Source organism: Melozone crissalis, unplaced genomic scaffold, assembly GCF_028551555.1.
Source record: "Melozone crissalis strain CALT ecotype California unplaced genomic scaffold, PUWL_Pcris_2 ptg000034l_1, whole genome shotgun sequence".
Lineage (NCBI taxonomy): Eukaryota > Metazoa > Chordata > Aves > Passeriformes > Passerellidae > Melozone > Melozone crissalis.
The window spans coordinates 20,971,151-20,995,909 of record NW_026535812.1 but is presented as its reverse complement, the minus strand read 5'-3'; the positions used below and the strand labels follow the sequence as shown (position 1 = coordinate 20,995,909).

Genomic DNA, 24,759 nt, shown 5'->3' with positions numbered 1-24,759 from the left:
TACTTAAAAAGGCTATTGCTGCTACATTTTGTAGGTTCTTGCCATAAGATTTTTATTCTGTTTATCTGCTTGTGATTTCAGAGTGTTTTCCTATGTGAGGACTCAAAACATCAATCTTTCTTTATGATCATCCAGACACAGCGAGGCTGTTAGTCAGAGTAATCAGTTATCTGGAGAATCAGAAGCAAAAACCATTTCTTACTGATTTTAGAATGAGAGTTATTGCTGAAAGGGGTGGAATTCTAATCCAGAGCTTCTCTTAATACCACTTTCATGACTTCAGAAAGTGTCTTCAGCATCTGAACGTGGAGCAGGCAGCACAGATCATAACAGGGCTCAGTACTTGAAACAAGGGGTTCAGCTACTCCTGAACCCCTTGATTTTGCCCTTTTAGACAGCCCAGCAATTAAAAAAAATATAACTTAATCTTCACAGCACCTCTTTGTGTTTAGATAAAATATGAGGAGTTCACACCTGCTGCGTGAGGGCCAAACTCTGCTTTGGTCCCTTGGACTCAGAGCATTACAGTTCCAGGAAGCAGAAAACCTCTCTGAAGATGCAATAAATGATATTTGCAGGCCAGAGTGAGCTTGTGGGAGAAATAATCTCTCATCTGTTTCCCAGGCACTGTGAGTGGTGCCTGGTGGCTCTGCCACGTGTCTCCACAGGGATGAGTCCTCCTGCTCGGGGGATGTGGGGAGCAGAGAGCCCTTGGATTGTGAAACAGAGCTACGGCTGTATTAAAAAACATGTTTAATTTATGACAGCTTAAAAATAGGTCAGCCCCTTTGCAAAAAGGAATTGTCAAGCACTGGAACAGGCTGCCCAGGGAAGTGGTTGAGTCACCATCCCTGGAGGTATTTAAAAGATGTGTGAGTGTGGCTCCTGGGGACATGGCTTGGTGGCAGCCTTGGCAGTGCTGGGTTAATGCCTGAGCTGGATCTCAAGGGTCTTTTCCAACCTTAACAATTCTATGATTTTAAGAAAGATGGTCTAATTTTTTAGTGGTTTTTTTAGTGTTTTTCAGAGAATTTCAGAACTGCATAAACATGATAAATATCCAGGTCATTTTTAAAGCTAGCCCCAGTCATGCTTTACCATATTATAAAATCAGAAATGGTATGAGACTAGACATTTACTTTGAGATGGTTGATGCACTTTGTAATTGAAGTTGAGATCTGGAACCATGATCTACACAAAATACCTGCCAAAAGCCAGCTATTAAAAAAATTGTAGCATACACAATCTTGGTTTCATCTAGAAAATAAATTGCCCATCTCTATGCAAGTTGTTTGGAGAAATGTGTGTTGTTTGGCTTTCCAGATGCCACTTTGTACCTTTCTGGTGACTTTTAAAATTCAAAATATAAGAAGCTGTTAAGAACGTGTGTGTGTGTATATATAAATACATATAACCTTGCCTGTGTCTGCATCTCCATTCTTAAGTACACAGCTCTCACCATTCTTAAATTAACCCTTCCTGTTCTCTGTGCTGAAAACCCATCATGAAACTATTGTCATTCTTTGCTTAGAGTTTTTATTCTTCTGATTTTACTCTTTTAGAAGTAAATTTGTTATGGTATGAAAATGCTAGGCAGAGAGATATTTGAATGTGTGTGTTTGGATCAGGACACATTATCCAGATACCAAATATTGTAAAGATTATACCCGGGGCTTGTAGGAGGAAAAACCTGCATCACCAAGGCTTTCAACTGAAGAGAGTGATTGTTTCAGGTGTGATTATAAAAATGCTTGTGTTTTCTTTATGATGTATAATTCTAGTGTTCTGTATTTAGAATGAGTTAAAAACTATACTCCTGACTGATGCAGGAATTAAGGTATTGAGCTTTGGCTTTCAATAATACAGTCCAGTTCCTACATTCACAGTTAAAGTCTCATGGTACTTCTTGTTTTTTTTTTCTGTTTCTTAGACCCATGCACCTGGTAAAAGCATTTTATGATTTTTTCTTTTAAAAATGCATCACTCAAATACATGGTACTTTGCCTATAAAAGACAAGTTTAATGCTGAATAACTAATATCCTGTAAAATAACAGAGAGCTTTTTAAATACAAATGTTTTAATACTCAACAGTGCTTAGATTTAATGCATGTCTCTTGCCTACATCTACTGCAAATATCAACACATACTGTTCATCTCTTTTTTTGTTGTTGTTTTTGTCTATTGCTATTTTATGCATGAGGAAGTTCTTGTTTTCTACTCTGTGCTTGGCTGGCTTTTTCTTTTTTTGTTACTTAGCCCTGTGTTTCTACTGATTGCTTTTTCGCATGCAAATTACAGAATGTCATGGAAATGAGAGAGCTCTGAAAAAAAAGGAAAGATAATGCTGAGTTCCAACTGTCTTTTGTTTGTGCATAAGTGTGTAAAATATATGACATGGAAATATTTTCAGAATGGCCTTTGACTTTCCTTCTGGTGTATATTTTTATTTCTCAATAAGAGAGTGGGTGTTTTTCCCATTGGAAAACATGATAAATCTATAAATACTTGTTAATAATACAGGTGTTGGGCATAAAGGAATTTTGTTTCATCATCCTTTCATGGAGATAAGGAATTATGAACCTGGGTGCTTTGCCCAAGCTAAAATTTCAATTCAATGCAACTTTTTTGCATGAAACTAACTCTGGCCCATTGAAACCAATGGCAAAAGTCATTGTCTTCAGTTGGTCTGGGATTTCACTCTTGTTTCTGGTTTACATATGGATTTTCATGGTTTTTTACAAATATCTCAGCAGGTAGTCAAAGGTTTCAAGGATATCTACAGCTCTATTTAAAAGAGAATGTGATGAATGTGTCAAAAAACCCCAAAATTAAACCTGTGCTTATCTTTATATAAAGCATGAGCTTAAATGGTTGAATTTAGAAATGTGAATTAGCATTTGACAGAAAATATTGTTTTAACCAACTGTCAAGCCTTTTATTAACCACTTTATTGCATCAAGTGCAAGAGGCAATTTGGCAGTTCTTGTCTCCACTATTCCTAATAACAGCAACAGGAAAAAAACAATTAAATGAAGTAGATAACTACAGTCTATGGCGGGGTATGCTTTTAGTAAACAAGCTTTAATTCTTCATTTAAAAACAATAAAGCACTGGGCACTCTCAGCTTCTTGTGCTGGATGTTTCTAATAGCCATACCCCTGAGGGAAGGTTTTGCTGTAATGTTTGAAAAACTTAATGAAAAATGGGTTGTTATAAACTAAGATTTCCCTCCCTGAAAATGTTTTTCTTGAGACGTCCGTGGGAATTTAATATTCACTGTTTTTTTTCCTCAGTCTTGTATATTCTTGAATTGTCTTTTTTCCTCCATTTTCTCCGTTCTTAATCCTAGGTCCCCTTACAAAGAAACAGACAGATGATTTAGGTGATAATGACGGTGCTGAAGATGAAGGTATTTTTTGCCGCCAAACTGATTTGCATGACAAGGATCCCTGAAAATCTTTTTTCTCCCCTCTTTTTTTGACTTCTTGTCTTCTTTTGAAGAGTTTTTTTGTTTTTTTAATTCCCATTTTTGATGTGTTTTGTCTTCTTGCTTGTTGTTATACATATATATTTTTAATTTTTTAAAAGAAAGAATGTTGTTAAGTTCTACGTTTTGATACAAAACAGTAACAATATTTAAAAAGGAGGGTTTTTGTTTTCTTGAAATGGACTTTTGATATGTTGCATCCCACCTTTTGACTGAATTTTGTCCATACTCTTTAAACTAACACTCTTTTAAAGTTTCTCTGTACACCTTTTTGCATGTTTTCTAACCCTATGTATTTCACCAAGTACAAAGATGTTTCTTTTTTTTTTTCACTGACTGATCTCAGTTTGATAAACATAGAAAATATTGTGTTTATAAAAGGAGAAAATTCAGAACATTCTTTAAAAGTGTCTCTTAAGCAACAGAACTTCCCCAAGTGCCAACCCATCTGCATTTAGGCTGCAATGAAAAATATTTAATATTAAAGGCTACCCCACCTCCCTCCAGAAGGGAGGCAGCATTGCCTGTTGGTGAAGCTCTGTGGAGCTAAACTAAAACTAAAACAAACTCATCTCTTCTGTTTTCTGCATACAAAGATGTTGATCTACTTTAGCTGACCCTTAGAAAACCCTATTACCAAGTAAAATCAGAAGTTTGAAATGTCAAGCATATTATTCTGTTCATAAATTATGTCTGTTGATCATGAAGCTATGCAGATTTGATATTTTTTCAGGGCTATGAAAATGGTAACAAGGGGCTCTTTTCCTGAGCAGTCTCATCCCTTCAGGTAGATGTGCTTCAGAGTTCTGAATCTTAAACACACACTTTGAGTGGTTTATGGTCAATGAGTAAAACAAATTACCATATAGGACTGGTAGAGTTGCTGCTTGCTTCTCTCTTAATATTTGGGGTGGCAGGGGGAAGTTGGCCAGATGAAACTTCACTTGTAGGCTGAAAGGTTCTTTACTAAGAAATTTTTCATCACAGGTATCATCAACTACTTAACTTAAACAGAAGCACAGAGTCTTTCCAGAAAAGATTAAGGAAGGCAAATTTGAGCATTTAACTTCTTACCCAATAATTGAACACAGATTTTGTCACAATTTTATGACTGATTTATGATCCTTTACTAGATCTGTATGTTAAGCATACGAATGAAAACCCACCAGCTGGGCCAAAATTTGCAAGATTTGATGGTTTTGATAAATTGGAAATCTCCTTTGAAAGCTCTCCTGTGGTGGTTTAAGCCAGCAGGCAGCTAAACAGCACAGAGCCAGTCACTCCTCCCTGGGGGAGAGAACTGGGGAAGGAAATATAAAAGTAAAATTATTAATTGAGATAAAGACAGTTTAATATGACAGAAATAAAATTAAATAATAGCAATAATAGTGATAAGACAATGAGGATATGCCAAACACGTGGTGCACAGAGCAATTGCTCACAGCCCCTGGCTTAGATGCTCAGCAGCTCCTGAGCAGTGACCCCCAGCCAGCTTCCCCCCAGGTTCCATGCTGAGCATGAGGCCATGGGATATGGAATTATCTGGAATTTCCCTTTGGCCTGGTGGGCTCAGCTGTCCTGGCTCTGTCCCCTCCTGACCTCTCATGCCCCCCCAGTTTATTTGCTGGGGGGTGAGGAGCTGAAAAGTCCTTGTCTTAGTGTGAGCACTGCTCAGCAACCACTGAATGTCAACATTATTCTCACCCTGAGTGCACAAATTAACCCTATCCCAGCTGAAATCAGGGCACACAGAGCTAATTATGACAATTCCGATCCTCCTGGCTTTATGAAGTCAGGACATTTGTACACGAGTCTATGACAGAATATTGCAAGGGGCATTCTTAAGAAATCTCAAAAATTTGTGATAGTGAGTTAGCCATTACAAAAATGACTGAATATCAACATTATTCCCACCCTGAGTGCACAAATTAACCCTATCCCAGCTGAAATCAGGCCACACACTATTCAGAGCTAATTATGACAATTCAGATCCTCCTGGCTTTATGGAGTCAGGACATTTGTACACGAGTCCATGACAGAATATTGCAAGAGGCATTCTTATGAAATCTCAAAAATCTGTGATAGTGAATTAGCCATTACAAGAATGACTCTGTCTTGTTAAAACAATATGTTTTAAGAAACCATTTGAAATTTGGGCTATTCACCCAGTGGGCCTTAATAGCTCTCCTAAATTGCTGTATAATTGCCAAGACAGATGCTAATAACATCAGGTTTGTGGAGCCCTTCTCTGCTGAGAAGAGGCTCCTCAGTTTACTGAAATTCAGCAGAGAGTGGTTGCTGTCAGAAAGTGCTGGAGTAGGTAGGCTCATATGAGAGGAGGGAATCTCAGTCTGCTGAGAACAAGTGTCCATGTCAGGGAAAACTTGTCTCCTGCTCTGACAATTGCAGGAGGGAGAGGAAGGGCTGTAAGAACACAGCACTCAAACTAGGGGGGAAGAAGCACATTTACAACACTAATAAATCTCTGTAATTTATAGGACTGGGATTAATTTTCTCTGGTGTACAAGTGACAGTTTTGTTCTCCTTTCTGTGCCAATAGAAGAGTGCAGGCAGTAATTAGACTTTTACTGCTTCCGAGAGGCACAGAGAGACAGGGAAAATTTAAATTTTTATGATCACCAGACACTCAAGACTGCTGGGGTGTCTGCTGCGTTGACAGAAGCCCTCTCTGCTGAGACCATGCATTTCCCAGGGGAGGAGCAGGATCAGGTGTCCTGCGTTTTTGTGAACTCCTGCATTTTTGTGAACCTGCTCTTTTGTGAAACTCCAGCACCTGTTGCATGTGCAGAACTGAAGAGTTCACAAACTCAGCCATGTGTTTGGGTATGAGTAGCAGGAAAGAGAGAGGCCAAGCAAAAGGTCACCTTAGCTGGCTAGTTTTCTGCTAAGCTGTCCTTCAAAGCCTTCACTTTTTCTAGTATGGTAGATTTTAGGCAGTGTAAAATCCTTCAAACAAATAGCTGTAGAAAAAATAAAATAAATGCTAAACTGAATGAAGAAAGTGGAGCATTAAGGGAGAGTGGGCTGGTGCAAAACAACTGCTATCAGATATCCACAGAGTCCATGTTATAGAAACAAGGCACAGTAATTTCTAAAATGCCCAGGATGGTCTCTACATCAAAAAATCTAGAGATCTCATGTTATTTATTGTATTATATCTTTCTGAACAAAGATCTTCCATAGCAGCTTCTGTAGCAAATGTCTGGAGATCACTTTGTGTTGTGCCACTCAAATATCTGAGCTTGATTAGAAGATTTCCCTTTAAAGCACTGTTCAATAATCCTACTCCCATCAGGTGCTGCATGCCACTACCACAGTGTTGTGGTCCAAGCCTTGCCAGCACAGGCACTGGAGTCAGCAATCAAACTTGCATCTCTGGTATGTGCTGCAACCAGTAGACCAGGCTTAATTAGATCATTTTTCATTTTTGTTTTCAAAAGACCCAAAGGCAGTAGTGCACATTACCAGCTAATGATCTGCAAATTTGCTGTTTAAAAAATGAAGGTGTTTTCAAATTCTATGAGTGTGAAAAGTCAGAAATCAAATAAATGCCTTTTTTCCCCCAGTCTGGATGCATTATTCTTTCTGTTTAACCCTTTCATTCCTACACTTCTATTGCTTACCTGGTTTTGGTAAATATTGAACAACTTGAGCAGGCACCAAAACCAAAAGTGGCAAAAGGATTTGCAACCAGTGAGCACTGGGGTTTTGCCTTTTTGTAGCAGTGGTGGATTTGCCCATTTGCTGACCTGCAGGTATGCAATATCTAGTGTAGATGCAAGATTTGCATTCAAATTGCTCAGCAGTTACACAAAGTCTGCCTTCCCCAGTCTGGAAACAAGGCTTAGTTTTAAAAAGTAAAACATTTTAATTTTACTGTCTTCTCTCAATCCTAATTTTGGTCAAGTAATAATTTTAATTGGCAAAAATTTAATAAATAGCAAAAATCAGTGGTTCTTATGCACCCTTAGTTCCTATCCACTAAAATCCTAAGCATGACCTAAAATATGGCAACACAAACCATTAACCAGCCAATGCACTCTGGGATCAGAGCTGGACTTCTAAGCAGTGAGTGTTGTATGAAATATCCATGAAGGATTGCTCACAAATGAATTCTCATCCCCTGCTCTATCACACACACCTTGCCTGGCACATCAACCTGCAAATCTTAAATCCTTATTTAGTCCCCAGAGCTGCTTGAGCATCTCTCAGTTTTTAATGCATTCAGCCTCACAGCATCCCCCTGCAGTACAGGAATGCTGCTCTTCCATTTTTAGAAAGGAAGAGTGCAGATGCCAAGTCTGAGGAAGGCAGACACCAAGTCTGTTGCTGAGAGCACATGCCTCACAAGCGGGGCCTGCACTGCAGTTGATGGATGCTTCTGCTCTTCCCTCCTCCCTCTCAATTTCTCCTGTGGAAAAGGAGATAGATTAGGAGCAGATGCTGCTGTTTGCTCACAGGCTGTAACTGTGATGATTCTGATAATTTAGTCTGGTGCTCTGTCTCGTATGGGCTATTGGACTTTGTTGACAGAAGGAAGTTCTTGGTCCAGAGCAAGTTTTAAATCAAAAAAGCCAAAAACCAACTCAAATTTTAAGTTGCTAATGATGCAGAATTCATCTACAGGTCCCCCCTTATGCTTAACAGCCTGCAGTGCCATTGGTGTGAAGGAGCACATGGCAGAGTTGAGGCTCTCCACAGCCCCCTGTCACTCCATTGCTCCTAAAATACTCTGGGATGCCAAGTTTGGCATTTCATCTGCCTTCAGCTGCCATGGTAAGAAAGAGGGGGAGCAGCACTCTCTCTGTCTGGCACTGGTTGCATGTTTTTGGACTTGGGAGATCAGCAAACAGGAGAACACATTTGTCTGTCCTGCAAAGCAACCACATGCTCCAGCCTTGAAATTACAATTTCAAATGGTTTCTTAAAACATATTGTTAAAATGAGAGCCAGCCAGGATGGGGCAGCACAGATCTGACCACTCTGGGTGATTATTGACTGATGCACATAGCCAAATTAATGATTCCTGTTGCCCCTGTCACCCATTCATGTTAGCTCCCTGATTTGCTCTCCAAAGCACAGCTTCCAGTGCCACTTACACATTAAATTGTGCTGATTATATTTTCCCTTTATGCACAGACACTCTGTTCAAGTTGTGTCAAATTTTTGTGGTGATGTTATTAATACTTGAAAACATGCATGATAAAATCCTGACAGACCTTTAATTTAAGTACCTCTTTAGGGCTTCATTTCACTTTCAGCACTGCCAAGCATTGCTTGTACAGTGAAGAGTCTGTCAGCTTTTGCAGTTCTAATCATCCTTTAATAATTTAAAATGAGTGCTTACCTGGCTATTGAGGTCCTACTCTAATGGGAATCTGCTCCAGATGTTTACCTGTAAAAGCTTTGGCCTTTTTCATGCTAGGATAACGTTTGTATAGTCCTCCATCAGGATCTCAAAGAATTTTCAGGTGAAGGTAGTTAAGGGTTTGAGAGTGCACCCCTGGTTTGACAGGCGGGAAATGATCCCCTGGTTTGACAGGCAGGAAAACAAACAAAGGGAGAGAATTCTATTTGTCAGAAGCCTGATGGATGCAAGCTATATTTTAAAATAGAAAACATATTGGAAATTCCTTACAGAAGCTCAATAGTTATATTGATATAATATATATAGAGATATCCTTGATAATCTCAGGATACCTAGTTTTATATCTCATTTTAAAAACATGGCATTAATGGATGTTTAAATATAAGGACTAAGTGCACTAGTTTATTAAATGGTAGTGCATCTATAAGGCATCTTATGGATTCAAACTGAAAGGTCAAATGCTGTTAAAAGGCTTTAAAATTATTAAGAGTAGCAATGATTGGTACCATGCTCTACTTAAATATTTTCTACAGAAGGTTATGGAAGAGTCACACACATATCCACATAGCATCCTATGGAGGGCACACAGAGGTTTTGCACTCACCAATCTGAAAGGTTTCCACTGTTCTAGGTTTTTTTCACATTCAAAACCCAAGATTTACTTAACAATCTTACTCTGCATCAAGCTGTCACAATTTTTTTATACCATTAGAAAAGCAATGCTTGTGACATCAGTGCTAAACTAATTATCTTTTTGTGTGAAGTTGTCTCAAGGTAGGCTTTTTTTCCTTTCCCATTTTGGTTTTCCAATGCAAATTATGCTTGTTAAGTCACATGGCCAATTCACAGCAGTTTTGAATGACTGAAGCTATAATTATGTTTTGTTATATATGACAATTGTGACTGATATTCACAGTCAGACCTGGTTCCCTGTTGTGTAATGTAACAAACATAGAATAAAAGTCAGCCCCATTCCTAAATTGTCTGTAACACAATTAAGATGAGACATAAAAAGTAGATGCAACAAACATTAGAAAGGTACAGAAGAGAATGAATAATAGAAATAATTACAAGAAAATTAATGTATATGTAATATAAATAAGGTTATTCTCTGCTGTACAGTAAGAACTACTTAGATGTTTTATGAACTAGCAATTGAAAGCCAAACAAATCACAGCACTCAAAAATGATCTTATGAGTGACTGAAACCAGAACTGAGTTGAATTTGAGAAGGATTTTTAACAGTGCTATCCTTGCATATGTCTTAGAAAAGATGAATGTGTCTGTTTTTAATTAAAGCAACACTTAATAAAAGGCAACAAAATTGCAGAACACAACTAAATTAAATCAGTCTATAAATCTACCCGTGGCAGAAACGCCACATTTACACCTAAAGTCTTCAGGTTCAGAATGAGCTACAAACACAAATAACTGTTAATCTTCATCCTTGAATAACTATTAATCTGTATATGGAAGTGAAACTGCAGTGTCCTGAGATCACTCTAGCACATGCATAGAAAGGACTGACACCAGCCTGTAGGGCAAAAAAAAGGATTTATCATTTATGGTCAGGTTTTGAAAAGTACCTGAGTACCAAAAATATCAATTATTTACTTCATTGAGTTGGACACTTTTTGAAAAGTGCATCTTTCTGCCACTTTTGTACTAATACACAAAAGCGTTCTCACAGAGCATTACCTTAATTCTTCCTCCAGTTTAGTTCTAAAGGATGGGAGTTTTCACGGAGGAACATTTTAAGGTAGGAATCAATTCTTGATTAAAATTCTTGATTTTTTGCTCTTCCTTCAATCTTATAATTTAATAACCTCAGTTGCTAATAACATATGTATTGAAACAACACCCTCCCAGCTGAATATTTGCACCTTTCAAATACTCCTGGCTGTAGACTGCAACTGATATGAAACCTCTGACCAAAATGCAGTGATATTTCTTTTTCCCAGGAAAACTTTTGTATGATCCATAGCCCAAAGTGCCACCAGCCTCAGTTGAATGCTGCATATCCTGGCTGATGTCCCCAGCACTAGATCCCTGCCCAAGACACTCAGAGGCAGAGTTTTCCTATTGTGGGAGGGATTCCTCTGATGGTTTTGGCAAAGCAGCGTGAGGAAAATTCATTCTGCATGTCATTTGCTCTGACGTGGCACAGAGAGAGCTGAAAACTGGCCTTCCTTTATCTATCTGATCTGTAATCTTTACAAGGATATTAGTTGTAGAAAATAACAGTATTGTAGAGACAGAAATTACTCAAATAATAACTTCCTTATATATGAGATTTTTATTCATGAATGTGTGCTTCCTTTCTCTGATAAAGGACACTCATTCTTTTCGAAATATTCCAATATTATTTTCCAGATATACAGGCCAGTGATACCAACATTTCATTGCTGTTCACAGTTGGTGCTCTGTAATTCTATGTAATTTTAATTAAAGAAGAATTCTGAGACAGTTTCCCCCTGTGTTACCATCAAGCATACAATTAACTGTGTACAATTTCTGCTGGGAACAGTCACACAGTGATTTCAGATTAATAATTTATTATTGCTTCCATATTTGTATCAAAAAAAAAAAAAGGGCAGCATAGACTAAGAACAAGCACCTACTAGAAACAGTATATGAATTTGGAAAGATTTTTTTTCAGTGTAGAGTTTAAGCCTGAGAAGCTCATAACTCCATCCTATGGACAGTGAAGATAAATAATATCTGTAGCTTTACACTCTGAAAGTTGTATGTTGTAAAGCCCTCACTAAAAGCACAATCAAGGAGAGCAATACAAGCAATTTCATGCACAACCTTTCATCATCTTTTTGTTTCGAATAAGTGATTTTTCTAGTACTTCCAATATTGAAGGTCCAATTTCTGATCCTGACTGTTCTGGCATTTTCTTCAAATCAGAATCAATATCAAAGTAATAGTAGCAGTTGGCTTTTTATAAACAGGAACATCTGTGCTGCTGTTTTTCAACTCATTCCAAAAGCAGGGTTTTTAGGGAAGCTGCCCCCACCTGCTCCTTCACAAACAATTCCAACAGTTCCGCAGAGAGCTCCCTTGAAAGCTTCTAAACTAAGATCCTCCCAAATCAAAGGAATAAACAATACATCTGAGGTTTCTTCAAATGCTGAAGGAAGCAATCAGAGAAGTTACTTGAATACTGTCGTAATGACAAAAAAAGTGGTTTTGAATCAGAATGTTCAGAACAGTTCAGCACTGGGAAATTGTCCTATGCTGTCTTGCTATTGGCTTTTTTGGTTTTGAGGGACTATTATGGCATATTATGATTTGGGTGGTGGAGGAGACTCAGGCACCCAGTATATCAGAACAAAATGCAATTTAATCAGATGTAAGAGTTTAAATTTACCCCTAAGCTGATTTATTTCCTGTCCAACAGAAACCCCTCAACTTTTAAACATATCAGCCCATAGTAACTGTTTTGAATTGGTACTCAGGAACAATTCTCCTCCAGAGCAGTAACACTGTTCATATATTCAGAATTTTATTCTGAGTAGATGCATCCGTTTGCAAATAGGACTGTTGAGGGGTGGAGGGATACCTAAATCAAACTCAAAACACTATGACAATATCTAATTTTTTTTTGTCAGAGAGAATGGCAGAGCTTCTAACATTTTAAAACTGTTCCCTGCCTTTGATGTCACTTCTGAGAGCCTTGCAATTTTTTTTTTTTTTTTAAGGCAGGATGGGGATTTTTCAGTATTGTTTCAGGCAGTTATTTTTTCAAATATTCAGTCCTTTTCATGATTTAGGAAACTAAGAAGTACCCATGCACCTTAAACTTCCGGATACCCTGAAGTTATCAATAATCTTAATTCAAGGTCTAATTGCTAAACAACTTTCAAGTACTTTTTGAACTCAAACTGCAGAAGTTATCAATAATCTTAATTCAAGGTCTAATTGCTAAAAAATTTACAAGTACTTTTTGAACTCAAACTGCAGACCCATGCAAAGACAGCTGTTTGTACATGACTTTTACAAATTAAGGGAGTGGAAGAAACCAACATTTTATGTAGGAGCAGAAATCTTGTTTATCTTAATATGTTGGATTTCCCTTAACTAGGATAACAGAAAGTTGCACTGAGCTTTAGAAGTGTTCAGCCAAAATGAGCTCACTCATATGTTAGCAGACATTACACAGAAGACACCCAACTAAGCAGGGTCAGAATCAGAGCAATGCCTCAATGCTTTTGAGCAAATGTGTTACCATTTTCAGTTCCTTTCTGCTTTTCAGAGTGTTTCAAAAAAAAAAAAAAGGAGTTTTAGTTATGAGCAAGCCACAAAGGAACACTTGTTCCCACCTGCCCATTTCCTTATGTAAAAGATGTTGCTTGAGAAACACTTCGACAAAAAAATAACCTCACTAAAAAAATAAAATTAAAAAAAAATTTAAATATTGCATGTATCTTCTTTGGTGCTTTCTTGAGATAAAATGTGTCTTAATATTTTTTCCAGACATTCGGGACAGTGGGGGACCTAAGCCTGTCATGGTGTATATTCACGGAGGGTCCTACATGGAAGGCACTGGAAATTTATATGATGGCAGTGTTCTAGCAAGTTATGGGAATGTGATAGTCATCACAGTCAACTATCGCCTTGGGGTGCTTGGTAAGAAGCTTTCAGCTTTCCACTAATCCCTGCTATCTGCAATGCAATTCATATTATATGTGAGAATGTACTTTAAAGGAAAAAAAATAAAGCAGAAGAGAGGCATCAAGTATTTTTAAATTTTCTGTGTCAAATATAAGGTTTGTATGCTGGGGCTGGGATATAAAGACATTGCAGGTATTTTCTGGAGGAGCCTGCTGTCATGCTGCATGAAACAGGTATTCCCATTGCTGAGCTGTCCAGGCAGAAGAGTTTCTCTCTTTTATTTCCTTTTTTTCTTTTTCTACTTTTTTTTTTGTTTGTTTCTGTGAATAACCCTGATGTTTTAATTCATAGATAGGTAAATTAATTTTTTAAGAACTTTTAAGCCATAGAGGGTAGAGTTTGCTAGTGGAAGAGACTAACTTTTAATTACCACGATTATTTTATGCTTTGAAAAAGTGAAGGATGCTATGAAAACATCATTTTACCTGTTTGTTTTGAGCTTCATTGTGGTTTTGAGAAGTGGTATGGGTGTCATTCAAATACATCCAGTATTTCTTTTCCAGGTAATGAATTAGAGAATGAGAAAAAGTTACTTTTGATTGTTTCAAATACATTCAATAGAATGCGCTCGTGCTGTTGGTAGAGGTGTTTGGTGTCTTTCTGGTACCTTCTATTTATGGTAAAAAAAGCCTATTCTGCTATTTTTTCAGAATAGTCACATGCATGATAAAGCTCTTGAGACAACATGATTGTTAGGGGGTTCTTTTGCATATTCTACCAAAATACTGCATGCTAAGACTCCTGAGAGCAGGAGCTGGGTCCTGGGATATAATGGAGATCAGAACAGTAACTTCAGAATACTGACATAGGGGTATTCCCTGGAACATCTGTAACAGCAGGGAATTTATTCTGAACACCAGTCAATTTTATTTTCGAGTGTCTGCTACTCTGCTTTACTTTTGGGTTGTTGGTTTTTGTCATTGGTCTGTTCTTGATGTTTTGAATTTGGTCAACTCAGTCCCCAAGTGGATTGGTTCTGCTTTGCTCATCTGGGTAATTGTCTTCCAACAGTTTCATTTTTGTTAAAAATTCTTATCCTAATTTCCTAACTTCAGGGGGAGGGAATGGGTTTTAACTTTAGATTTTGAATTTAGTCTACTGTGATTGTGTTTTACAAGGGACTGAATAATTTATGGAGAGATCACTATTATTGTCTGGATTTATTTCCTTGGTACTGGAGGTTTCATTTGTGGTGTAACACTTTAAGTAAGGAAGTTCTGGTCTTTTGTATGGTTTTATTCCTCCTGTTTTCTAATTATGTGATGACTTAAAGTCCTGGACACGTATTAGTACTGCAGTTAATAATCTGCTACCTGTGCCTCTAATCAGCATTTCAGTTTTGCACCAGTGCCTGTCTTTGATGTCTCAAACAATATTTCTCTGTATTATTTGCCAGTATAAAAGAAAGTATCTATTATCTAAAAGGGCTGTTTATTTTTGTGTATTATTAAGTCTGATTCCTAAGTCATTAGTAATTGCAGTGTTTAAAAGGGCTAGTTGCTTGAAAAATGAAAATTAATATACCTTTGTTGATGATAATGGTTTTTGCACTTGTAAATTAACACTGATCACTGAGGCAACCCATAGTTACCATCTCATCAGCTTAGAGGATTTCATTTTTGTTCGTGTCTTTGTGATTCTTTGGGCTTCATGGTCTTTACTGAGCCTCAAGGGTCAAAGAGATGATTTTATTTTAAGAGGGACCTATGACAGTAAAATCTCTAAAATTCACAGCAGAATCCAGTGATTGGTATGAATACCTGATATTGCAAAAGGTTTGCAGGGTTTTCTTAGTAAAACCAATGCTGTTTATGTAGAAGTCGTACACCTCTACTGTATTTGGTGCAATGCCTATCTGTCATGTATTGAATAAATAATGATGATGTATGATTAAATAGGTAGTGGAGAAACAGAGCAACAATCAGAAAAGAAAGTTTGAGCAGTTTAAATTTTTCCTGCCTTTCCTTGGTTTCTTATCTACAGATACCATCAGAGTAGGACTGTGCAGAACCATAGTAGATATCAGCTTTGAACATTTTGATATTTTGAAGCTCTTGTTCCTCCTTGTTCCAGCAGAATGTTACCCTTTGTAGTCACATGCAGATATGGATTTACAAAAACATAGGGAAAAAATTCTCAATCTTCCCTTTCCTGATCACATCCCACAAGGTGAGAGGTCCAGCTCCACTGATTGGTACCTGTGGGATACCTGGATATCCCCTCACCACTGTGTGAAAGGCCTGGATTTACAGGCAGAAGGAAAATTGAAGGAATTATTAATCACATGAGAAGATGTAGGGATGAAATAAGGTCTGTCTTCTCCCTTACACACGACCTTTATTGATCTGGTTTCTTGTATCAGACTTTTGTGGATAGATGTCTTTATATAGGTGATCTCTGTGAGTCCTCTGCCATCATTTCCCCAAGATTTTGACTTTTCTTAAACAAATAAACTGATAAATCATTATCATTCAATAAATGATGAGAGCTGAAATAGTAACATCTTCTTCCAGACTTGAGACTGGGGATGTATTTTGGTATTACGGTCCTCGCAGTATTACTATTAAGTCCACAGTAGACAGCTCCAGATTATTCAGACAGTTCAGATTATTTTCCTGTTTATTCTGAGTTGAAAGATCCCTTGTTTTATGGACTAATTTTTTATGGACTGTGGTTTTTGGAGATGCAAGATTTACTTCTAAATAAAATGTTAGAAAACGCTTAAAAGTGAAATCCATTTGGTAAAGAGAAAGCAAGAATAAAAATTAAAGAATAATGGAGCAAGTGCATCTAAAATAAAAATAAAAACCAAAATAAAACCAAAACCCTGATGACTTCCTTGGCCCAATTTTGTCTTTGAAACCAGTCTGGGGATGAAAGTCTGTTAGAAATTGTCCTTAGATAAAGAAGAGGGAAAACAGAACTGCTTGCCCTGGGAAATTGGGGACTACTGAATAAGAAATCATTGGAAGCAAACTATGTCTTCTTTAGATTCTTTCTGAATGCAAGTCTTGTGCAAGCAATTTCACCAAGAAGGGGCACTGCAGAAGCAGTGTAACAGCCTTGAAGGACAGTGCAGATATATCTTTGTGGCTTCTTTTTGGGAAAGGACACCTGTGAAGACAAGTTTGGTTTTTAAACTTAGCTGATAGGAGATGTCAAATGTTTACTCAATCTATGTCCACCTGGTAAAAAGCAGGAGCATTTTATTTAATTTTCATTAAGAAGATAGAAAAGATTTATAAAAGGAGTCTATTCAACATCCAGAAAAGATCATGATGGACAGATTTAATACTGCCAGTGCTGTTTTCTGTGTTCTTTCTTATGAAAGGTTTATTTAGAGAAGGAGAATGCTTTGGGTCACCATTGGCTACTACTGCTTTCAATTTCAGTAGTGGAGAGAAAGGAGAGAGCTCGTTTATGCTAACTGGGAATTTGTTTCTTTATTTTATTAATTTATATTCTTTGTTCTTGGTTATCTTTAAGCCACAGGACTTTAACAGAAATTTAATAGAAAAAAAAGTATTTATATTGAAGCTCACAAACTGAACAGGGAGCAGAAATAATGACTTAGAGAAATCTCTACTTTGAGCACTGCTTTAAATGTCTCATTTTTTCCTCTCTAAGAGGCAGTGGTTGTCCCTACAGAAACAGTAAATTGTCATTCCAAGGGTCTGGATCAAAGGTGGTAATAAATAAAAAGGAAAAATGTATTTTGCATTTTCTGTTAGGAATTCATAATATCTGCCTTAGGAAGGCAAACATCCTAAACTTTTAGACCAAAATTCATGTCAAAATGGAAACAAACCCATGAGTGAGATTGTCCTAGTTATGCCTTCTTTAATTATATGAAAGTTTCCCTTTTAAGGGGGATGTAGGAACCTTTACTGTAATTTAGCCTTGCATTTATACTGCCACCCTCTAGTTTGAGAACATTGTCTGGGATTACTGACTAGAAAACACTTATCCAGGTGTTCCACCACTTCATTTTTTTTTTCCAATTGGTACTTTTAATGCTGCTAAGTAAAGCCACTGCAGCAGGCTGAAAACTCTGATAACATTACTCAGTACATTATTTCCCAAATAACTGCACTGAAATCAATGGGGCTCTTCAGTGCAGGGCATCCCCTTGTGACAGAGCCTGGTTGCCCATAATTTGAAGTGATGTGATGAAGAACAAGGGTATTGGAAAGGTATTTGTTCCTCCTGCACAGAACTGCTCCTGAGAAGAGCTGTTGTTAGAATTCTGTTGTGTTTTCCAGCCCAAAATTCCATTTTTCAGTAGTGTGTTGTGTGAGCCATCTGTGCTGGGCTGCAGCATTCATGCCAAATAAAACACACATTAGTGACAGAAAACAGAACAAAGAGAAAAGCACTGTCAGAGAAGCCCTTTCTTAACTTTTTTAGTGACTGTTGGAGTTTTATGGATAAATTAGTGACAGAGAATGAGTCTTATTATGTCATAAAATATTTTGCTGCTGTGTGTCTGGATACATTAGGAAAACACCTCAGCTTTGAATTTGCTGCTGTGCAGAGTGATGCCAACCTGCAATCTCTTATTGTCCAAAGAGGTGCATGAAACACAAGGACACAGCCCTGCAGTGAGTGCTGGGCAGCCTCTGCCAAGCCCAGAACTCTGCCCTCATCCATCCTGCTCTCAGCAAGGAGCTGCACACTCCCAACAGGCCAGGAAAAATAAGGCACAACCTTTCCTTTGTGAGCAAGTTTACGTGCATCAGCACTATGGCAGTTCCAGGATGCAGCCTGGTGAAACCTTTCATGGGATGAAGAATTATCAGCTGGCCATTTGCAGGTCACAGAGATGAGAATATATTCTAATGAAAGCTGCTTCAGTGCAACTTGGAAATACCTGACTATTTCAGGGGTCTAATTCCATTGGGATTGACTAGAAGGTACTGTGGTACTGTCTTGTTTTGTTTTAATACTTTTATCTTTTTTAATAGAGTAACATACCATCATTTTTTGCCCATTGCTTTCAAACTAGATCTGCTTTTTTTCACTGTTACTCTGATTTGTCAAATTAATGAATTTGATTTACCCTAATTTTGGTAATGATTTACTTTGTATTGTCTCCATCACAGAGTTTGGATGGTTTTTTTACTGCCTTGCTCTTTATTTTGACAGCATGGTAACAATACTGAAAATATTTAAAAGAGGATTAAAATGTTATTAAAAATAATGTATAAAAGTTAGATATGAAACTTCCAAAAATTGCTTCATATGAGATTAAAAAACTTTGGTCAACTTTCTAAAGATACTGTGATGAACTAGCGTTTTGTTTCACTTGAGTATTTTTGCAAAGAGATCCTATTATGTTCTTTTTCTGCAAGCTGGAGAGTTGTGTCTCCTGAGGAGAAGCCTTTTCACTTCAGTAAAAGTAAGCATCTCATGGCATAGTGGCTATTCAGTGAAAGTAACAGTGCAATAAGAAGGTTTATGTTAGTTAGATATCAAAGGAGATAAAAAATGTACAAAGACTCTTTTTCCTGCATTGCTTAGACTGTGGGGTTTTCTTTTATAGTTCACAATTTAATATCCAGTAAAAGTGGGAAAATGTTTGATCATTAGCTTTGGTGACAAGCACATCCATTATCTTTTTATGAAACCTTAAAGGTACTGTCAGGAGATGGCATTTTATTCCAGCCTTGCTGCACCTCTAAAGGGTCTCTGATGAGCCTCTTCTCTATTATCCATTTCCTAAGATGTTTGAGTAAAAGTGATAGATGAGCAGAAGATTATATATTATTGCCTAATTAAAAGTACATTACATTGAAAGTAAAGATGGAAAATTAATAGCAAAACACATCAAAATGTGCAGTCAAAAATCATTCAAGTTTTCTGAAGTGCAAGAACATGCAGGGAATGTTAATCCACAAATACTTTTAGGGATCCCTGGCAGCTTTATAAGAGTTTTCCTTTAGATATAAATGAAATTTTAATATTTTAGGATTGCAGAGTAGAGAAGGTGTCCAGAAGGCCTGATCTGATCCCACCTTAGCCTGGGGCACCACAGAGTCTTGGTATGGAGCCCTCCAAATGCATTTGATTCTAGATAAATAGCAGGAGTTAAGATAGAGAGAGTACTGCTGTTATCTATTCCCCCTGGTGCTGTACTTCACAAGAGCTGATTTACACATCCTTAGAATTCTAAAAATGTATTAGACAATTCTTATTTAATCTAGCAGGTAACCTCAGGGCAGCCCAGTTTGCAGGAGGCCCAAGCACAGCTCATCTAGATTTGCAGTGTCCTAATTTCAGAGGTCCATTAATAGAATTAGCATTCAATTCTCAGACCTGCTGTCATTAATGATATTTTAGTGGGGGTTTTTTGGTGATTTAGTGCCAGCCAAAGGGAGGTGGGGAGCAGAGAAAAGGAGATTTCCACGCTTGGTCTGCACCACCAAAATGAGAAAATGGATGTGAGGTAAACAATGGGTTCTTGACTAGAGGTCTTTAAAGGGTCAACTGCAAAGCACAGCAGGCAAGATATTTATGAAATGGGAACCCTGAATAAATAGTGCACTCTTGAAATGAACCATTTATTTTCTATTTGTGCTTTTTCTAGCACAGCCAATTGACATTATCCACCTGCTTGGATAGATGCATGCGCACACCAGTTCTCTATTTTTTAGGACACAAAGACATAATTTTATTTGCCATTGAATAGGTTTCTATCTTGGTACAGGTACATTTTAAATAACATGTTTACTCTGATGTTCTAGACATCTTTTTTGATAAACAGAAAAATAACAAATAAACTTTAAAACTATTCATTTTGGCATGAGAACAGTTTGTGTCGTTTCTGTCAAGAAAAATTACTTTTTGCTAAGATAAACTTCCTTCATCAATATTTAATCATATAATAAAAGTATCCCAGTTTTTCTAAATAGCAGATTTATCTTTGAGAGCCGAATAAACTTCAGCATGATAATATTTGCAAAATAGGAAGGAGAAAGATCTCACTGAAGACAAGTTATAAATACCTCACAGCCTCAGAAATAAAAATCAAAATCTCTGAGAACCTATTATCCTACATGATGTTATTTGTAATTTTTATCATCTAGCTATGTGTAACTACCTTCTCTTTGCTCCAAGTAATATCTGACCAAATTACTTTCGCAATATTCTGTTTTTCAACCCAAGCAGGGAGACATTAGGAAATTCTCTGCAGCCAAGTCAGGTCTGTGCCCAGCCTTAGTGGGTCAGGAACTCTGCACTCCTGAGTTTTATGCAGCTGTAATTCATGCCCAGAAAACCAGGTGAATGAAAATTCTTTCACCATTTATGATAGAAGTAGTGGGACAAGTAGATAGAATATTTCTAAATTGCCAGTTGATGGCATTTAATTACATATATTAAAATAGTTTTCTGAAGCTTAAATTAAGCACTTCTGTTTACTGTGGGGCTTTGGAAGCAATAGATAACTTGACAGGGATTTCCATTGCAAATATTGCTCTCATTTTTCACACATTTCAGTTGCATAAAATTTCTCATTTTATGGGTTTTTTCGTGTGCAAATTAGTTTATATATATGGGTACTAGATCAAATATTATTCTGATACTTCCTTGATGTACTACCTCATGATATTTTTGAGTCAGTTGAACAAGATCTGTATTTTAAGGTTGTAGCAGCACTTTTTAATGGTTAAAAAGAGTAATGTGAACAATAGATCTAAAGGTACAAAACTCTCTTGGCAGCAGTACTGGCAAGAGAGAGAGTCCTAAATTTTTCTTCTATTTAATCTGTGATCCGTGTGTAAATGCCTGACTCAGCCAACCTAGAAAATACTACAGTAAAAATGTTGCAATTTGCATTACCTTCTAATGGAGAATATATAGGAGACTGTTGTTTGATACTGATTTCTTATTTCCCAAGATGTACTGGCAAATAAATATTATTTTGGCAAAAACTGCATTTGAATACATCATTGTATGAAAAACTGCTGTATGAGGGTCTCTGAAAGGCCAGAGGAAATGTTGTATATTGGTGAATATCCCTTGTTAAGCAAAGTATGAAAATTGCCTTCCAGCAAATATAAATGCTAGCTACTAATGCATTTGTAAAAGTAGTTTGAATATGTCTTGTGTTGTATATGTTGCAAGCTAAAAATATTTTTGAGAAAAGAAAGATCACTTGTACTTTAATTAAGAATTTGAAATATATCCTCCATGTTTCAGGGGGTTTATTGCTTGAGAAATAAGTCTTACTGGCATTTTTCATTGTTCTGCAGTAATTTCTCACTATTTTTTCAAGATCCTAATGAAATAGAATAAAAGAAATTTGAGCAACCTTTGTATGGGAGACTCACTACATATTCAAGAATCCTAATAATTTTAAAAATAATTTTTCCTGTATTTTTTTTGTCAGATCTTGGAATTTTTTTAAATGAAATATCCCTTAGTCATCATAATTTGTTCATTTTCTCAAGGCTTTCCACCAGGATTTGGGTTGAGGGACCTTAAATTGCCATAGGTATGCTGACAAATTCCTTTACTATTTTTATTTTCCTATTAAAGATTGAATTGTTCAGTACAGAAGCACAAAATATTAAAAGAAAGGAGGCAGAGCAACATATAGCTCCAAATAATTTCAAAATGATTAGGCAAACATATCCCTAAGCTGTTTTGTTTGCTTAGGTTCCAACATCCAATGAGTTTGGTAAGCACTTATTTGTGACTTCCAAGAGGAAACACATAAGGAAATGAATTTCTTCCCAAAATTTTCATTCCCATCTCTGCTTGTTGGTGTAGTTTATCACCCATTAATTGCTTTGCTTCTCTGACTGAAATTTTGCTTTCAGCAGCAGGAAAATGCTGTGTCTCCATTGGAGATGGGTTTGCATTTCCTCTGTGAGCCTTTGCTGCAGCAGTGGCACCACGGGGTGTCCTTCCCTGGGCCCCCTGTGTGCTGGGGGGCCAAAGGCCATGTGCTCTCAGCTACCCATGAACCACACTAATGACCCTGGAAAATGCACTCCTGAGCACCCTGGGGATGTTGTAATTACTCACTTCATTACTACGTGCCTCTTGAAAAATGTTCTCTAAATATTTTCCCTTTGCCGTTATATAGTTCTTAACAAGGATGGCTGAATTATGGTGGACTGGAAGGGAAATGTTCACATAAAGAGGAATATTAAATTTCTTTCCACCATTTTTTTCTGATCATTTACTTCTCCTGTGGGGAAAGACTGAGAGAATTGGGTTTGCTCAGCCTTCAATTCTGAACCCTTCAGAGTGACCTAATTGTGGCCTCCCACCACCTGAGGGAGCTGCAGAAATGGAGAGGGACTTTTGACAAGGGCCTGGAATGAGAGAACAAGGGGGAATGGCCTCAAACTGACAGTGGTTTTATGTCAGACATCAGAAAAAAATTCTGCCTTGTGAGGGTGGGTAGGCCTTGGCACAGGGAGAAGCTGTGGATGCCCCTGGATCCCTGGAAGTGTCCATGGGCAGGTTGGATGGGGCTTGGAGCAACCTGGGATGGTGGAAGTTGTCCCTGCCCATGGCAGAGGATGGAACTAAATGATATTTTAGACTCATTCCAACCCAAACCATTCTGTGATTCTATTACTTAAAATATTCTCTTTTGATTCTTCATGGATTTGCACATCCTTTGTGTTCAAAGCTTAGAGCCCCTTTCATTATTGAGTTTCTCCTGCTGTACCTGATAGCTGATTGGATGCACATTGTTTGGATTTTGATCATCATTAGCTTCTTGAATTGCTATTAAAGGTAACTTAAAAGTACTCACTATTTCATTTAGGTACTCACTATTTCATAAAGGTACTCACTATTTCATTTATTTTCTTTCTGATAACAAAGAAATCACTTGACAACTTCCTTGCTAGCACAGAGATTTTCTAATGTGGATTCCCTCCAGCTAAAGATGTGCTTTAAAAAAGTTATTGAAAAATACAAGATATAACCTGCATTTTCCAGCAACAACAAAATTCAACATCTGTGGAAGTGCCTGAGTTTCATCTTTGCAGTTTTTCTAGGTAGATGCTGTAGAAGTAGTGATCACAATTTCAGGTTTAAGGTTCCATTCTTAAATGGCTTAAAAACAATGCACACATTTCTTTTCCTTACCCCATCATAAGCGCATAATGCTGCTTTTTTATCCTTTGAAAGTTCTATATAGTTGTTGGCTGGTTTCTTTTTATAAATATTTCATAAGTAGTGTTTTGATCTCTGGTTCAAATTCAGTCATGGCAGCAGATGTTCTTGTTGATAGGTTTCTTTTGAAAGTGCTGTGTACAAACAAATTTACAAACAGGAGAGTATTCAGTAGGTGTTGTGGAACTGATAATAGTGAAAAAGTATTATGAAGAATAAATTCTCAGTTTTAACCTTTTTTTTTTCCTTTTCTTGAGACGTGCAAAATATGAACAAAAAATACCATTGCTTGGCTATGATCAAACATCATTGCTTGGCTAGTGTATCAAAGATGCACCTGAGGGTTAGAAAAAAGTCTGGATCATCTAAAAACATTGGGAAAAGCCCTTGTCTTGCAGACAGTGTTGTCTTGTAACCAGATCCAGCCCCAGGCTGTCATAGAGCAGGTCCTCTTGCAAGGTGGAGGTGAGCAGCTGTCATTGGGAACCATCAGCTTTGCTAGAACCTGATATTTTCTTACCAGGACCAAGCACAAACAGGAAATATTATGTTTGTACAGACAAGTTTTTGCATCTCTAGAACAGCCTGGTGTCAGTGTCTCTGAAGGAGGTGCAGGGTTTGATTTGCTGCCTGGAGCGCCAAGGAAAGCTGGCTCCATGTGTTTGTTTCTTTCCCTTACTCCCATTCTTGCAGGCACCTCTGTGGTTCACCACTGCTGGAGTCTGCAGCGTTCCAAAAGACTGAGCAAATTCTGGATATTGCATTCAGAGTGTGTGAGCCTTGCTCTGCTTTTATATGGTTCCCTTACAACACTCCAACAAAACAATTTTGAAAAATGAGCCCGAGAGGGTTTATTTCCCATTAATGACTGAATGCTGGCATTTGGATGATGGAAATAGATATGTTCCTTTGTGTGACTGTACAGATGAGAACTTTTGTCATGAGATTGTGCTTTTCATTTACATGAGCTCTTCCTTTTCTGCTGCTAAAACTTTGTAGTCCTTTAAAAGCTTTTCCCATCACATTCTCTGCAGTTTCTCAGTGTTTCCCCCAGGAGACCTCTAT

The 24,759-nt window shown here is 37.4% G+C and overlaps 1 protein-coding gene across 1 annotated transcript in view; it reads left to right on the top strand.

Annotated features, from left to right (window-relative positions):
- Positions 1-24,759, top strand: part of NLGN1 (neuroligin 1) — a 374,660-nt gene that overhangs the window by 170,817 nt on the left and 179,084 nt on the right. Inside the window, 2 exon segments of the mRNA XM_054282372.1 lie at positions 3,351-3,410; positions 13,360-13,512. Coding sequence (XP_054138347.1) covers positions 3,351-3,410; positions 13,360-13,512 — 213 coding nt within the window.